At 36.0% G+C, this 17872-nt stretch overlaps 1 protein-coding gene across 1 annotated transcript in view; it reads left to right on the forward strand.

The window, feature by feature from the left end:
- Window positions 1-17872, forward strand: part of BNC2 (basonuclin 2) — a 285256-nt gene that overhangs the window by 252220 nt on the left and 15164 nt on the right. Inside the window, 11 exon segments of the mRNA XM_032213999.1 lie at window positions 8027-8085; window positions 8087-8294; window positions 8296-8335; window positions 8338-8925; window positions 8928-8966; window positions 8969-9240; window positions 9242-9463; window positions 9465-9630; window positions 9633-9796; window positions 9798-9969; window positions 9972-9994. Of these exon segments, the coding sequence (XP_032069890.1) occupies window positions 8027-8085; window positions 8087-8294; window positions 8296-8335; window positions 8338-8925; window positions 8928-8966; window positions 8969-9240; window positions 9242-9463; window positions 9465-9630; window positions 9633-9796; window positions 9798-9969; window positions 9972-9994 (1953 nt within the window).

Below are 17872 nucleotides of genomic sequence, written 5' to 3' on the forward strand. Positions count from 1 at the left end.
GATCTTGTTGAAGCCCTCAGAAAATCCAAATGAAATACTACTTCCTTCCTTCCTCTTTCATTCTCTTTCTATTCTTTAAAAAACTAGCATTTTAGCAGAATAATAGAGTTGGAAGCACCTTAGAGGTCTTCTAATCCAACCTCCTGCTTAAGCAGGAAACACCGTGCCATTTGAGACAAGTGCTGTCCAGACTACTCTCTTAAAAGCTTCCAATGATGGAGCACCCACAATTTCTGAAAGCAAGCTGTTTTCATTGGTTAGTAATTGTTCTTACTGTTTGAGATTTCTTCTTAGTTCTAAATTGCTTAATTCTAGGCTCTAGGAAGTCTAAATCTCAGGAAATTTACTGTTTCAAATCATGACTGTCAACTCATTTTAATTTAAAAAAATATTTTGTAGAAGGACATACGCATAGAGTATAAGAAGCACCAGATTTTGAAGAAGCATATTGGAAAAAAACATTGTTGCACTCTGCAGACCTCCCAAAAAACGGCCCGTTTTCATGAAAATGGCCCGTGTTTTTTAAAGGGCATGAATAGTCTTTAGGAGGCTTATAGAGTGCTCCTGGGGGGGGGAACGAACAAAAAACGGTCCTGTTTTTGCTCATTTCTGCCCCTCCCAGCGCCCAGGAGCACCCTGAAAGCCTCCTAAAGGCTATGCACAGCCGTTTTGGTGATGGGGGTGGGGTTTCGGGAGGCAAAAAAATGCTGTATTCAGTATATAAGACACACCCAGATTTTCAGCCTCTTTTTTGAGGAAAAAGGTGCATCTTATACTCCGAAAATACAGGTAGGCACTATTTGCAGTGCTGCCTGTTGTTTTATTTTGCACATTACTCATTTGTAGTTCTTTGGTATTTATCTGTATGTCTATATATAACAGTCAGCCATCATTTACTTAGTCCAAGAAATAAAGTTAGGACTATTATGCTGATGATTCATATTATACTAATAACGGTTCTAATTGGATGAAGATAGTTTTTGCAGAGAGATCAATTACTAACACAATTAGGACATTGCTAAAAAATTGGCCTAGCCCTTCAAGAAGAATTAAGGGAATACATTTCCCTATTTCCACTTGGTTAGTATGCTGCTAGTTGGCTTCTGAATGGGGGAAAATACACACAGAAAAGTAAAGTCTGCCTCTTAAAATTTACATAGACTGGCAGTGGCCAAATTATTCTCTTTGTTGTCCTGTATTCTCCAACTTTCTTCTCTATGCCAGAACTTCATTTAACAAGAGAGACACGTTCATTTCACTTTGTACATTTTCATATAATTTGTTGCAAATGCTTCACCTCATTATACCACAGTCCTTCAGGGCGAAGCATTCTGAATGTTGTAAAGAGAGTAATTATTATGGAGATTTAAGGTGGAGTGGAGCTTATGGAGCAGGAAAGATTCATATCAGAATTGAGAATTACTGGAGACCTCTAGAGAAAATCCATATCCTGAAAGTAGTAGTATTAATTGGGGATCTGTATATTGTTGCCTTTGGAAATTTTCACAAGACCGGTAGTTTGTGTAGTTTGTTAGAAAGACTGTGTATTGAGGGGCTTGTTGAAATAAGGAGATTTAAAATCCGACTCCTAGAAATCTGGCGATCATTTAATAGCTTGTGGTACATTTTTTTCTTTGTGTTTTGTATTCTTTTTTACTTAGACAAACTAATCTTGTTTACTTTGCTATGTCATCTAGCTTTCATCTCCTTTTTGGATCTTCCTAGATTTTTTTTATATATACTCTGAATCAAACTTTGCTGCAGTTTAATGTTGGCAATCTTTCCTCCTATGTTTGAACTGAAACTTCAGTCTATGCTGCTGCTTTTATAATATGCAGTTAGGGGAAATAAAATACATTACATGAAGGAAAGATGTACTGAAGGACAAACAGATAGCAGTATTATTCCCAAACATGGAAATACTATCAGACCAACCAAGATTTTGTGGCCGGTCGTACTATGAGAGTCACTCTGAAACTTTATTGAAATAGCCTACAGTAGAATAAATATACATGGGTCTCAATTAATTCCTGGTATCTCTAGGAATTTATTTTCTATGGAGCTGAGATGGACCAGAAGTCAGATTTAGTGCAAATAGCTAATCACTTCCAATTGTTACTTTTCTCACTTTCTTGCTATTGTAAACCCAATCTGGTAGATTCAGTGGCTCCTGGGTGTCACTGGCATACAGGTAATCTTCAATTTACAACCACAATTGAGCCCAACATTTCTGTTAAGTAAGACATTTGATGAATGAGTTTTGCTCTATTTATTATTTTTAGATTTTGCTAATCTATTATGCAATGCCTAAACTTTTACTTACTTCATTACATGGGAAGTTTCTGCAATTACTTTGTAATGCAAATTCAGTGTGGAACCTAACACCTTAAGTGAGTCTTCAGGTTTGCTCTATTTTCCTGCAGGACAGTTTGGCCTGCAGTCAGCATATCACCTGAACCCTTGATGGAATCAGCATCTATGTAGATCCTTATCAGAAGTAATTGAAGTTGAGAAAAAAATAATCTGAATTCAGCTATAGAACTCAATTCTATTTTCTAAAATTGTATTCTTATTAAACTTAAGCAGTGCGTGAGGAGTTTTGGGCAGGCCATTAGAAAAGAACATTTAGAGGTTTTTAAAACTTTATTAATCTAAGAACAAGATATTTTATTTATTTGCATCATTTTTTATTATTTACTTTGTACAAATACCATTATTTTTACAAATAACCCACGTCTGCAAACATTATTAATGTAAGAACAAGAATCTAAGATAAGAGCAACTTTTGTACTTAGATAAACAAAGGAGGAAGTTGTCCAATTTTACAACATTTCTTGCCACCGTTGTTAAGTGAATCACCTGCAGTTGATAAGATAGTAACAGGGTTGTTAAATGAATCTGGTGTCCCCATTGATTGTGCTTGTCAAAAGTTTGCAAAAGGTGACCATAGGACATAGCGTGGGTCCTAACCAATTGACAAATATCTGAATTTTGATCAGATAAAAGTCACAAGTGTGAAAAATGGTCATAAGTCAGTTTTTCCAGTCCCGTTGTAACTTTGAACTATCATTAAATGAACTGTTGTAAGTCAAGGACTACCTGCAATTGTCAGTATTTAGTATAGTAATTCTATTCCTTGCAACATGCAATAGTTTAACACTGAACTCATATGCACTGATCAACCCTACCCATACATCATGGCTATGAAAATGAGGTATATCAGAATAATTTCAAACAATATATCATTTTACCTGTCCATAAGGCAACAACATAAAATGTTGGCCTATGTCAAAAAATAATTTAGCTTAACAGTATCTTTAGAAATAAATAGTGGGGTGACTATGGATTCAATACATTGATCTAACATGTAGCTCTAGATAGTTCTACATTTTCAGCAAATTATTCTATGAAAGTTAGCTCAATAGTGCATTATGCATACACTATGCAAAATTACGGTAATTCTAGACAACATTGTGTATATATCACATACACAGTACATTCTCATTATTAAATTATTGCAGTATCCAAAATTGTAACTATATACAAATAATGAAATAATACTGTTCAAATGCTTCTTGCAAATTATCACAGTAATAATAGAAAATATTATTTCTCTGCTCCCTATTTTTTTTAAGGGCTCCTTAAAATATTTTTTGATTAATTTAAATTTTTGCATAATTATCTTTTAATGAATTCACAATATGGCTACATGGATATATACATGGCTTTAAGTAGCTATGTCAAAAAGCAAATTAGGGAAAGGTTAGCAGATCTGCAAATATTGATATATAATAATTAACAATATATAGAATGTGTAATATATTCTCATTTCAGGATAATAAAAATATCTAGGCTTTTTTTATAGAATAAAAGAAATAACATTTGTTGAAAATGTGTTTGTCTCTTAAATAAGATATAAATTTGTTCGTGTTGTATCCAAAACTTTATTTATGAAGCAGAAGCCCTCAGGAAATCATATCTCCTATATTTTCATCCCAGTCCATGGATATTCCCTCTCTAAATTAAAGTGCTGAAAATTACACTGAATCCTGGGGTGAAAGGTCAACATTTCTAACCCTATTTGTATCATCTCTGATAATAATCAACCTGTGATATCTTTCATTCTTAGGTGACCTACATGTTAGGACACTTTACGTCCTGACATATCTCATCCTCACCTTTAGGTCAGATAAAACCAGAAGATATGTGCAGGATGATTAACTATGACATTATTTCACTGACCCAATAAGAAATTCTCTCTCTCTCTCTCTCTCTCTCTCTCTCTCTCTCTCTCTCTCTCTCTCTCTCTCTCTCTCCCTCCCTCCCTCCCTCCCTCCCTCCCTCCCTGCCTCTGTCCATCCCTCCCCCTCCCTCCCTCACTGATGTGTATGTGTGGATATATATTTTATTTATGCTGTTATAGAAAAAGAAATAATACATGGATGAAAGAATCACAAAGCTATACATTGTGAAGATGTTGATCTTGGTTGAATTAGATGTTTCTTTCTAAAATTGGAAGACAGCACAATTCTATTGTGTAGAAATGGAGCAACTAGTGTGTCACTTTAGTTGGCCGAGAAGCAGAACAACCGAGAGTTGCACACAGATCTTATGGACTTTCTCAGCATGGATACTCCTTGAATTTCCTGTCTGCACTGTCCCAAGAGGTTATCTATTCAGTCATGAGTTGGCTAAAATAATATAAATTGGAATCTTTTGTAATGAAAAAAGTAAATGTTGATAAAATTTAATGCATCGGGGAAAGTCATGAGAGAAGCCCAAAACGAGTTACACGGAAGACATGATATGAGCCTCAAGCTGAGTATTACAATACCCCGAGGAATCCACAGCTAGTTTGTAACAAACTCCAAAGGGATCCTTGTCTTGGTTCCTTATAACTTTAATCTTAAAATATTCCTATTCCTTCTTATCTACTTCTAAATTGTAATGCATTACTAATTTTCATTCAGTTAGCATTATGTGAACATTGCTTTGATTATAATACAGCACATATGTACAGTATTATATAAAACATACATGTTCTGACCTAGTTTTCTGCAATGTAATAGGAACAAAAAAAGGTTACAAGTGAGGAAAAGTACTGGAAAAGTCACCACCTTATCGAAAAGTGGCAAGTCTAATTGTTTTTTCAACTAATTATTGCTTTTAAAGAGCTGTTGCATGTTTGATTTGGAGAATTATTAAATAGCAATAGCATGGATTTCCTTGGTTGATTAAAAAAACAATATCTGGTTTAAGTATTTGTTGAGTATCTATTTATGGACCAATATCCCTTTTAGAAATATGATCAATTTATTTTTATAGCATTGTGGTTTCTTTGAAGCAAGTGCAGCATTTTAATGTTTCCAGGTAAACAATTAAAATGTAAAATTTTGAGGAAAAATCTGAATTGCTGGAAAGTGCAGGCTAACTGTCCTCTGAACATACACACTCATAAGGAGCTCCACAATCTTGAAATAGCAATGTTCAGCAAGGGGATAGCTAAGTCCTTGCTCCTATTTATATTGAACTAAAGTGAAATTCACTCTATCACATCCATAGCAATCATCATCATCTTCTTCTTCTTCTCCTCCTCCTCCTCCTCTTCCTCCTCCTCCTTCCTCCCCCCCTACAAACTTGAAATTTGGCACGTATGTTCCTCTTGGCTTCTAGGTGCCCTGTAATAAAGGATTTTTTGAAATGACCACCAAAGCATTAGTATTTCATCTATTATTATTAACACACTCTGATGCTAACTCCTTAAGCGTGACCAGTGCGTGACTCATCCGATCTGCTGGCTGGGAATTTGGAGAGGAGCCTGAGGGAGAGAAGGTGATAACATAGGTGGGGCAAACCTGAGGGAGAGAAGGGGATAGGATAAGGGAGGTTTCTGTGGGGCCAGGCTGAGGGAGAGAAGGGGATAGGATATGGGAGGTTTCTGTGGGTCAAGCCTGAGGGAAAGAAGGCGATAGGATAGTGGAGATTTCTGTGGGTCAAGCCTGAGGGAGAGGGGATAGGATAGGGGAGGTTTTCTGTGGGTCAAGCCTGAGGAAGAGAGCGGAGAGGAGAGGTTGATGGTAACTACTCATTAATTTTCAAGTTATAAATGTTGATTTATCAAGCCCTATCACAGGTATTCAATTAGTATAGGTACAAACATACAAAATGCTTCTGAGTATAACATCCTCATTTAGCTCTCTGAGCTACTAGGAATCAACAGAGTTGCCTTCCTTGATGTACTTCTACTATATATTTTATTGTACAGGTAGTACTCAACTTACACCACAAGTGAGCACAGCATTTCTGTGGCTAAACAAGACGATTGTTAAGTGAGCTGTGCCGCATTTTATGATCATTTTTGACACAATTTTTAAGTGAATCATGCAGTTGTTAAGTGAATCTGGCTTCTCCTGTGACTTTGCTTGTAGGAAGCCAGTTGGAATAGTTACTCCTGGTGATCATGTGACCCCAGGCCACTGCAACTGTCATAAGTACACTCTGATTGCCAAGTACCTGAATTTTTATCATGTGACCATGGGGATGCTGCAACAGACATAAGTGTGAAAACTGGTCATAAAACACTTTTTTCAACACCATTGCAACTTCAAATGGTCATTAAATGAATGGTGTGTAAGTCAATCAATGCATGTAATGATTTCATAATTTTGTATTGTCGGCTTGAAGAAATGAAACACACTCTACTGTATATATATCATTTGATAATATTCCACTCACTTGTTTTTGTATAGTTTAATAGAGAGTGGAGAGTATACTTTAATAGAGAGTTATGAATCTTTCTACATTTTGCAGGGGGGAGGAGTCTACTTAGAGATCAAAACAACGGACAAGGAGATTGAGCTGCACATGCTTATCTGTATAAATCACCAACTTATTGACTGCTTCTTGCTCAGGAAAAGGGTTTGCCAGCAAAATTATAAAAGTTGGCAATATGGCTGGCATGAACTTAACTAGAAAAATTGTCCAAGAAACAATATATTTATTATCTAAACAGTCTTTCGCTTTCACACATGCATGCTGTTAAGGAGGATGGTCTGATATTACAGTGCAGAATTTTTAAGTTCTACCTTGAGGCAAATCTCATACTTACTAGCAAAAATGAAAGTGTGAAATGCTTTTTAATGTATATTTAACAACAGATAGTCTGGTGATTACTGATGTGTATTCTCCCTGGACTTTTCCTTTGCTATCAAAGGTAATATTAAAACACATTTTTACACATTTATGATATCCGCAGTGATCAGATGTTTACTTTTTAAAATGCTTGCTACTTTTATTTATTAAAAGTGGTGAAAAGTCATTCATGTTTTGACTCTAACCAAATTTAGTTATACAGGAGCAGCGATTCCATAAATCAAAACAGTAAATTCTGCTTTTTATTATAAAATTAAATGTTAAATCTTCCTTGAAAAGAATAAAAATATATTAAAGTTTTCCTCAACATTTTATGTGTTTTTTAAAATTTCCATCTCAATTATAATGTCTAGGTATAGGTTATATTTATTAATTTGCTTAAAAAACAAACCTTACAAATTGCATATCAAAGACATAAACTCCATGTTGCTAAATGCATATTTCAAATATTTCGTGTAGTGACACCGTTTAACAAGGATTGAAAGTACAGTCTGTTGAAATTTTGATCAATGCATAGTGAGAGATTACCTTCTCTTATTAATGAATGTTAATTGTATGGTATATAAGCATTTATTGTTTAAAAAGATCTCTTAGTTTAGCTCACAAGAGATATTATTGACAGTAGTTCAGTGCAGAGGTTTACACCAATGTTTGTTCTGACATGATTAAACCACTATGTTTCTTTCCCTGCAATTATTATGTTTTCTTGGTAGCAAAGTTTGCTTTCAACAAAGTGTTTGCATGTAGTATTCAGAGCTTAGTGTTTGATGAGCAGTCAGAACAGCACTTTCAATCGAAATCGATAATTATGCAGAATCAATAAGGTTTTCTTCTTTTGTGTTTGTCTTTGTTGTTTCTTTGATATGGCCTCTAGGATGCTGCAGGCAAAGTGCTGGACCGCTGGGCCATCATGTCCAGGGAAGAAGAGATTATACCTTCAGCAGTTTTTGAGGTTTGGAGAAACCAAATCCATCGTGGAGCTGATGGCAATTCAAGAAAAAGAAGGGCAAGCCGTTGCTGTTCCATCTTCAAAGACAGACTCAGACATACGGACTTTTATTGAAAGCAATAATCGAACCAGGAGCCCAAGTCTCCTTGCTCACTTGGAGAACAGCAACCCTTCCAGCATTCATCATTTCGAAAAACATCCCAAACAGCCTAGCATTCCTGCTACCATTTCAATACATAATCCAGTCTCCGCTCCACTACTGGGCTTGCCACCGAATGGGCTCCTGCTGGAACAGCCAACGCTGAGACTGCGTGAGCCAAACCTTTCAACTCAGAATGAATTTAATGAAAGCAGTGAATCTGATGTTTCCCCAGCCCCTTTCAAGAACGAGCAGACCTCCAGCAGGAATGCCTTGACCAGCATCACCAACGTAGAGCCCAAAAGCGAGCCAACTTCCGTTTCCCCTGTTCAGACTTCGACCCCTGTCAGTGATTTATCCAAACCCGAACATACAAAGAGCTCTTTCAGGATTCACAGAATGCGAAGGATGGGCTCAGCCTCACGGAAAGGAAGGGTCTTTTGCAACGCGTGCGGGAAAACCTTTTATGACAAGGGAACCCTGAAAATCCACTACAATGCAGTCCACCTTAAGATCAAACATCGATGTACAATTGAAGGTTGCAACATGGTCTTCAGCTCCCTTAGAAGTCGCAACCGCCACAGTGCTAACCCCAATCCACGACTTCATATGCCCATGTTAAGAAATAATCGAGACAAGGATCTCATCCGTGCTACATCCGGTGCTGCCACTCCTGTTATAGCAAGTACAAATCAAATCTAACATTAACGAGTCCGGGGCGACCACCTATGGTTTTACCACTCCCCCCTTAGATCCTGTGTTACAAAATCCTCTTCCTAACCACCTCGTATTTCCTGCTTTAAAGACTGTACAGCCGGTTCCTCCTTTTTACAGAAGTTTACTTACGCCTGGGGAGATGGTGAGCCCTCCCACCTCATTACCGACTAGTCCATTGATGCCCATAACTGGTACAATGGAACAGTCTTCTCTTCCTTCAGAATCAACACTGCCTGCAGGCATCATGCCCCTCCAAGAAACAAGTGCTGACCTCGCCCCTAAGAAAAAAGCCACGAAAGTCAAGCATGCCTGTCAAAATAGAGAAGGAAATCATTGACACAGCCGATGAGTTTGATTACGAAGATGATGAAATTAATGATAACAGAAGCATAACTCATGATGGTGGTCATGACAATCATTGCCATTCTCAGGATGAGATGAGCCCAGGGTTGTCTGTGAAGGACTTCTCAAAAAATGGGCAAAACAGGTGCATTTCAAGGACAGAGGCTACGAAGGACAGATAGTATGACATCAGATGACCAAGAGCACGAGAGGGACTATGAAAATGAGTCTGAATCCTCAGAGCCAAAACTGTGTGAGGAATCCATGGAAGGGGATGAACACATGATCCATGAAAGAAGCAGCAAGTCTATGATGAACCATGAAAGACCGGATGAAACCACAATGATGCTTCCCACCCAGGTGAAATTAAAGTCAAGGAAGAGTTTACAGACCCTACATATGAGATGTTTTACATGAGCCAATATGCCTTTATAATGGATGGCAGTGCCAGCATGGCGGCTCTCCATGAAAGCTTCGCTTCATCATTCAGTTATAACCAGCCCACAGAAATTCTCTCCAGAAGGCGATTTGTGCTCGAGTCCAGATCCCAAGATCTGCTATGTGTGCAAGAAGAGTTTCAAGAGTTCCTACAGCGTGAAACTCCATTATAGGAATGTTCACTTAAAAGAGATGCATGTCTGCACAGTGGCTGGCTGCAATGCTGCTTTCCCCTCCGAAGAAGCAGAGACAGGTCAGTAAATATTGAATTTATTAACTGATTTTATGGGGTTGTCTTTTTTTTTAAGCCAAAGCCGAAGAAAGCCAAACTTAGGCTTTATACTGAATATATTTAAATGATATAGACAGAATATTCCTTTAATATAAGACTAGGTAAGCAACCTGGTAGCCTCTAGATATTTGATTATAATTCCCAATCTGCATATCAGTGGGCAGTGATAATTGGAGTTGCCACACAAAATAACTATAGGATACCACGTTTCCTTTCCTCAAACCAAGAAATCTTTTGTTAGTTTTATTTCTTACTTTTCTTGATCTCTAGATCTCTATGCAAACACTGAACCATCATATTATATAATGAAATAGAAGTGCAATATAATAGGACTGTATGTCCTATACTGCTTTTCTGTGTATCTTAATTAACTGTTATTTCCATTTGTAAACAAAGCTCCCATTTCTCAGGGTGATTATGTCTATATCCCATATAGACCATTCATGCGTAGGAGAATGTAAATATGTTGGATCGATGAAGAGACAGTAGACAGAAATGCATACATATTCCTGGGTACACAGATAGGACTGTTAATTCATTTTTTTCTTTACTCAAGTATTTGAAAGTTGCTATTTCAATTTTGAACAGTGGCATGAGAACTCTTAAAACCTAAGCCAAAACAAGTGGTGACCACTGATGATAGATTTTAGCATTTCATGAGGGCACCTGTGAAGCATCCTATTAATAATCAACATGCATGATAATGATGATGAAATTCAGGCTTGTAGATTTGGACAAACCCATTAAATGAATGAAAGAAGCAATTTCATGTAGTCTTTTATCATACAGGTGTGAATACAGTATACCCTACAATGTATGTAAATCCCAAATTCAGCTGAGCACTACATACACACATAAAACAAGAGGAACTCAGACATATTTTTAAATAATAAGGACCTTTTCTTCTGCGGGACATTTAGATGATATCACACAACAGTTATGCTACACCAAGTCTGAAATAGTTTAGTTTAAACAGAAGCAGCTGGCTCTAACTAGTTTAGTTCCTTTTTTATTCCAAAAAGTAAGGTAAATGGAATTTGCCAAAGTGGGTCAGTGGCAGGCTAACACAGCTTTTCTATACTTATGGATTTAAACACACATAAATTTATACATACAGAAAATATGTAACACGTATCCTGCATACATATAAATATAACATAAAAAACAATGCTTCTCAGAGTATGTTAATTAATACTAGAGCATTATCAGTTGGTGTTCACACACTACCATTATGCCATAGAAGAAAAGGAAACTGCTTTATAATCTGTTGGACCGCAATCAGTTCCTATGTCTTGCTAAGTGAAATTGGTTTAAATTATTTAGTGGTAACTGATAATAAAAATGTGTTTCTGATCTTCCCTCACCACATTCAGCTACAGTTTTCTTTTTCACTCACATTATGCTTTTCAGGGAATTCCCACACTTCTTACAGTTTAATCCTAGTTTCTTTTAATTAGCTTTGGCTAGTCTGCATGTTGTTCTATCTGTAAGGCCAGAGGGAGAGAAGGGAAGGAGATAGACTGAACAGGTGGAGCTGAAGTACGGTCTGCCACCACCCTCCAGCTTTCAACAATGGATGAGCAAAAAAGAAAAAATCTTTAATTCATTGGGCAGTATTTGCATGGCGCCCTTGACCCACATCCCAAAACAACAGAATTCTTACAGTGCATAAATTGGACATCCCTCATTATAGGTGATTATCTGAACTGTAACAAGCTATATTTACAATTGTTTAATGTTTAAAAGTAATAGCAAAATGTTTAAAAATGGCCCAGGATTCAAAAAAAGAAAGAAACCTAAGAAATGGATTCCTGATTACACTGTTCCAGTGGGAAATAGCTTGCTGTTTTGGGAAAGTAGTATATATGTATGTTTTAAAGGGCCAGGAGTTTGCAAAGAATTGTGAAGTGAACATGAAAATAAGTGTTTGTTTAAAAGTTAATCCTCTCAGTATACTAAGACCCCTTGGTGAAGTAAAGCCAGTTTTCCTGATCTGTCTTTACTTGGAAATAAATTCCAATAGATTCAGTGAGATGTATTCGTTAGCTATGTAAAGGCATAGTTAACACTATGATGTTTCTTTCTCTGAAGCCAGAATTACAATATTCCAAAATACAAAATTTATTTTTCTCTCAGTCACAGTACATAGATATAGGCTGTTGCTTCCATTCTAACAGATGGTCTGGATTTCTAAAATTATAGTGATAAATGAACTTCAGACATGTAAACTATGTTATGCACTAAGAAGTAAAAAATAATGCTATTTTTTTAAATAATAGAAGATTTATAAGATTTTTCACAACATAAAAAGTGACAATATAAATTTCAAAAATCTAGTCAGTTTAACAAAAACACTGGTAGCTTTTGCTACATTAAGAAATAAATTATAAGTACACTTGTTTTTAATGTATTGTTTCACAGCTTTGATGTTAACCATAATTGGGAGGTAACTGGAACAAAAAAGAAATATGATGAAGGAAAGTTACTTTGGAATTTAGTGGTGATCTTACACTTGGTTGCAACATAATGCATTTTGAAAATTCTAACCTAAGAATATATAAATGCATTTGAGATTAAGAATTAATGGTTCATTATTAATTCTTAAGTTCAACTTGTTATTGATTCTAAATGGGCCTTGAAGTATTATTTAGCTTTAATGACCTTTTCTATGAGGTAAGATTTGTTTTCTTAACTTTCTGAGAAAATCTTATGACCTGTCTGATCTTTTAGCAAACAAAGAAGCTTTGAATATACAGTGTCTTACTTCATTACCAAATAAGTAGAGGAATAATAATTGAAAGGGAGTGAACTTAAATGATCTTAACAGGTTAAAAAACCAGTTGAAACCATTCTAGCATATTGTAGAAGTGTGACACTTCTAATGTAATTTGTACAGAGGAATGTCAATCTTCAGTCTAAGATACTATTTACTGTACTTACTGTACATTAAATCCAACATACTATACTACTACTATTCTGTAGTAGTACTGCAATTTGCACCTTTTTTCAATGGTGGCATAACCACATTTATGAAAATATAATGTAATCTTTCAACAAATAAAGCCTTATAATAAAAAGAGGACAGTTATCACAAGAATAAGCTTGTGGTCATGCAGTGTTATTTTTCAAATAACATGCATTAAAAATGATAAAAAAGACTTAAATGTTAAGCACTGATTATTCTTTTTGCATTAAAATCTTATTTATTCTTCAAGGCATACGGCCTCTCCTATTCAGTATGCTTTAACAGCTATGGATCTGAACCTTCAGAATGGCGTTTGATAACTGGCTCTAACTCTAGCCATTCTTGTTACCCACTTGTCATGCAGATAACATGATTTTCGTTATGACCCCAAGGGCTCCTTAATAGAAACACAGGGCCTCACTTAAATTGGCGTATTCCAAGGAAATCTTGAACTTCAACTTCAGAGAAGCCTTGGATAAGAAAAGGCTAGGCTATATAGTTTGTCAGTGGCCTATTTGAGATTAGGATAGCCATAGACCTTGCAACTGTTTAGAGCTAGATGCCCACGAGGGGCTTCTCAGATATTTAAATGTTGAAGAAACGTTCATCTTTCACATTGATCGTTCTGAAAAGTGCCAATAATTTAATATCCATTTCCTATTGCTATCAGCAATTGGCAGTGCAAGTCTTCCTTGTTACTCACGTCTAGGTCACGACTTCTGCACGGTCAGACAGGTTACTTCACATTTTCAGTTCCCGGATTCCTGTAAAATAAATACATCTGCACTACCACGGTTAACTGCTTCAAGTTACAAGGAAGGAACTTGATGCATTGCCTCTCTCTGAGCAAAGGATGCTAATGTTAACATTTCTCTTTAAATTTTCACAGAACAAAAGCAGTGTGTTTGTCTGCAAGGTGGGAAAGGTGATTCAGCCCCCTGAATAAATTTAAAACAAAATAATATTTGCTCAGGGTGACTTATAAATAAATATGAGGCAACTATTGGTGCCAAGTGTGATTCTGCCATTAGGTTGCTAGTTAAATCAGTCCAGATTTAAACTTGTAAACTCCTTGATTTGTATGGAGAAAGACATCTGGATTGGGTTTATTAAAATCTGCTGATGTTTCACGAACTAAATTTGTGTGGATATAGGCCCCTGGGTAGTTAGATCAAGAAAGCGGAAGCATGCGACTTGCTATCTAGTTACCTGACTTCCAGCCCTGTACAGGTGTGCTTGAATAAATTAACATTAAATACGTCCGACGAGCCACTGCATACATTATCAACAAAGGTGAAGATGTGAACAAATACTACCTACCTCCTGTTATCATCTCTTAAACACCACAGCAGCCATCCCCCCTCCTTTTCCAATCATCCCGCTAGCTTTTGAAACTCAGAAAGTTAACTTTTGAAAACTGCTTTCTGAACAATCTGTGAGATTTTTGAGGAGCCCATCAATACTTCTGGAAAGGAGGTGCTTGAAAGTAGGTGGTGGTGACTTTAAAGGCATGTGCAATTAACTGTGACTTAATAGGAGAAAATATAGCACTTGAAGGTGTTAGCTGCTTGCGTAACAATTTAATAAAATAATTTAGAAGTTCCTTTTCTTTTTTGAAAACTCTACATCTTCAGGCACACTTTCAGTTGTGCTATAGCTTGAAGCCATTTCAGTGGCGGTCTGGGACTGCTCGGCAAGGCGAGGAATTTGTTTCTTGCCTTGCCAAATCAACCCTGCAATCAGGCAGCATCTTCTGTTCATAATATCTTCTTTCTGTGATTAGTTAATTTTCTAACTTCATAAGAAAAGGAATCAGAAATAAATAATGGCTGTCTTTGCATCTTTTTTTCTTTTCCCTGCTGCATTCATCTTCTTCCATGAACAGTTTGATCTGAAAGCAGCTAGGGAATTCTATTTTCTTAAAATTCTTGGCAAAATGGGATAGCATTATCTGAGATCCTCAGTGACTGATAAATGAATTGCAGAATCTTCATACACTGCTCCAAGTGAATGCCTTTTTCTAACTGGATGAAGGCATATATAGTTCACTATAATCACATAGATTTTCTTCTAAATCTCTCTTAGTGATGTAGCAAGCCATTGCAAACAGTTTGCAGATATAGTTGAAAAGTATAATATAAAATATAGAAGTCATTGCTAATGTTAGTAGTGGCAGAATTCAAAGCCTTCCTGAAAACTAGAGTGAAGTGGGACCAAGCTTTTTAACATGTATAAAATTTCAATCTTCTTCTTAGAAAGGGTAAGCAGAGAAATAATGAAGTTGGTTGAACAATGAAGTGGATTGTTCAGTATTTGTTTGCAGTGTTAAAACAATGTCTAAGTTGACAACTAGAAGCTATTTGACTGAAACCAGACGTTTTTAAAACAATGCCATCCTGTCATATAAGTTGATATTGCAGGAAATTTAAACTAAATTATAATGTTAATTGCATTTCTCGGAGAGTTGGGGGTGCTTTCCTTGAAACTTAATGAAGACCATGCATACTGATGCAGAAGAAGATAATAGAATAGAATTAGAATAGGAGAGAATTTTTGTTTCAAAAGGTGAGTTTGGGCTGTAGGGGATTGGAACTAAACAATATTATGTTATAAAGATTAGGATGGTCGGCAGAAGTGAGAGATTGATAAAAGCACTCCTTAAACAAAGCCATAGATGAAGGACATTTTAATCAAAGTCCTATATTCCAAACTCTTCTTTCAGATCAGAATTACACATTGGATTTTCATAGGTCCATTATATGACACCACCACTCAAAAAGTGGTCTGGGAAAAAAGTCTTCCCTTGATGTTGAGCTCAAAGCATATCACTCTTACATCTTTATTTCTGTGAGTCCTGTTTCACTCCACCCCCCCAATAATCAGCTGTTAAGACCCCCTATTAAAAACTTAAAATTTACATAGCATTTACAGTTTACTGAAGATCCCATTGCCTTTATTGCTCTATAATGAGCCGTTATTAGACAATATTACAATATCAACTAAATATCAATGGCTAGTAAAATATAAGTCCTAAGCTGGAGGTTTGGGAGGCAAATCCCTTTAATGAGATTTGAAAGGAGCTGATCCTTTTCTAGGTTCAGAAATTTTCAGATAGATATTCAAGATCAGCATTATTGAGAAGATGTTTTCTTGAATAAAGGAGAATTTAGCTGTCTAACGTATATTTTTCCCTTAAAAGGTAAACTCTTACATGAATAGAAAACCTTTTCCCCCACAAAAACTTTTATTTGCCCTAAGTAGTATGTTACAAATATATAAACCATAGGCTTAATTTGAAAAAAAAAAAAGCAATTTTCTCTGTAAAATTGAAATAAGGTCAGGCTGGGATTCACTTGAACAACATTTTCCCACTGGTAGCTATTTGTTTTTATAAAGTTTTCCAATTTTTGTTTTTGTTGACAACTTTGTTTTCTAATTTTCATATCAAAATGAATTTTCAAATTATGAAATCATGATAGATTCCAAAAGTGTTGACTTGTAGGTTATGAAGTTCCTTTACTTTTTTTTGAAGTCCTTGCCAGAATATGTCTTTCTTTTTATTCATTGATTCATCTCAATCATTTTGTCCATAATTAAACTTGACATCAAAAAACATACTTAAAAAAAGATAGTCAAGTTGTATGTCTGTACATCTCAAGGACTGTTTTTATACAGGTTTCTGCCTGCAGTCCTTGAAATGTCTTTTTAAAGATTGCGCACTAGAAGAATCACATGATTAGTTGCACAGGCATTTTAGAAGTTTGGTGAGAATCCATGCGCACCGTGAGTTTCAAGATTTCTTAATAAAGGGTGTCCATCAGTGAATTCGGAAAGGAGTAGCTCTGCTGGAGAAACCTCAGAAGTTTGATAACCATATATAGAAAGAGCACTATTCGACAGGCTTTTTAGCCTATACAGTCACAAAGGGGGCACAGCAGGGTCACTTGGCTCACTAGTAATTGGTTTTACAGACTTCTAAAGCAATTGGCTCAGTCAGTCCCAATTCAATAAAAGTGGAAAGCGAGAGCACTTTTGTTCTTTTCCTTCTCCTTTTTTTTTTTTTACTCGAAATTATTTCATTCAGCAGTCTGTCTTTTTATTACCAGGACTTGACATTAGCACTCCAAGCTATATTAGCATCCATTTCAGCAGTTCAGTAATGGTATTAAAAAAACACTTAACTTCAACGGTGAATGGTTGTATGACAGTGCCATAAAAATCCACATTAAAAAAAAATCTTATGTATTTGTCTCTGAAATTTTTTTCCTACTTGTTTAACCACTTCAAAACTGTGTTGTCATTTATAAAGACTTTCCCTCTAAGAAACCTGCTTGAATATTGTGAATTTTCATGCCCCTGTTCCCCCCAAAGTCAGAAACCATTTAAAAAGTAAAGCATGGGGACTGAAATATAAGTTGCGTAGGGTGTTAGAGAAGAATAGGATGGCATTTATTTTGTCTCTTCTAAAGCATACACACACAAAATGCCTATTGAGTTCCAAAAGTAATTAAAAGAGAAGGAAACTGTAATGGCATGTAACAGAAACCAGGGGGAAAAATAATCATCTCCAAATATCTTGCATATTTGGGAGATTTTTGAACCTGGCATTCTCTTTTTATTTTTATCTGGAAGGAGACCTTAAGCACCTTGGCAGTCTTGATGCTTATAAATGACAACATCAGGTTCTAAATTTGATTAAACATTCTGTAATTAATCAATAGTAGATATGAAGCAGTTGTTGGGGTCCAGAGCTGTAAAAAGCTTGAGACATAAAACATACAAAGTAATTAGAGTATGCTTCTTCACAAGAGAAAGGATGCCTTCAATAAGAGGTAAATGATAGCACCGTGTTTATTGTGGACGTAGGCAGCCAGTGCA

Source organism: Thamnophis elegans, chromosome 3, assembly GCF_009769535.1.
Source record: "Thamnophis elegans isolate rThaEle1 chromosome 3, rThaEle1.pri, whole genome shotgun sequence".
Classification (NCBI taxonomy): Eukaryota; Metazoa; Chordata; class Lepidosauria; order Squamata; family Colubridae; genus Thamnophis; species Thamnophis elegans.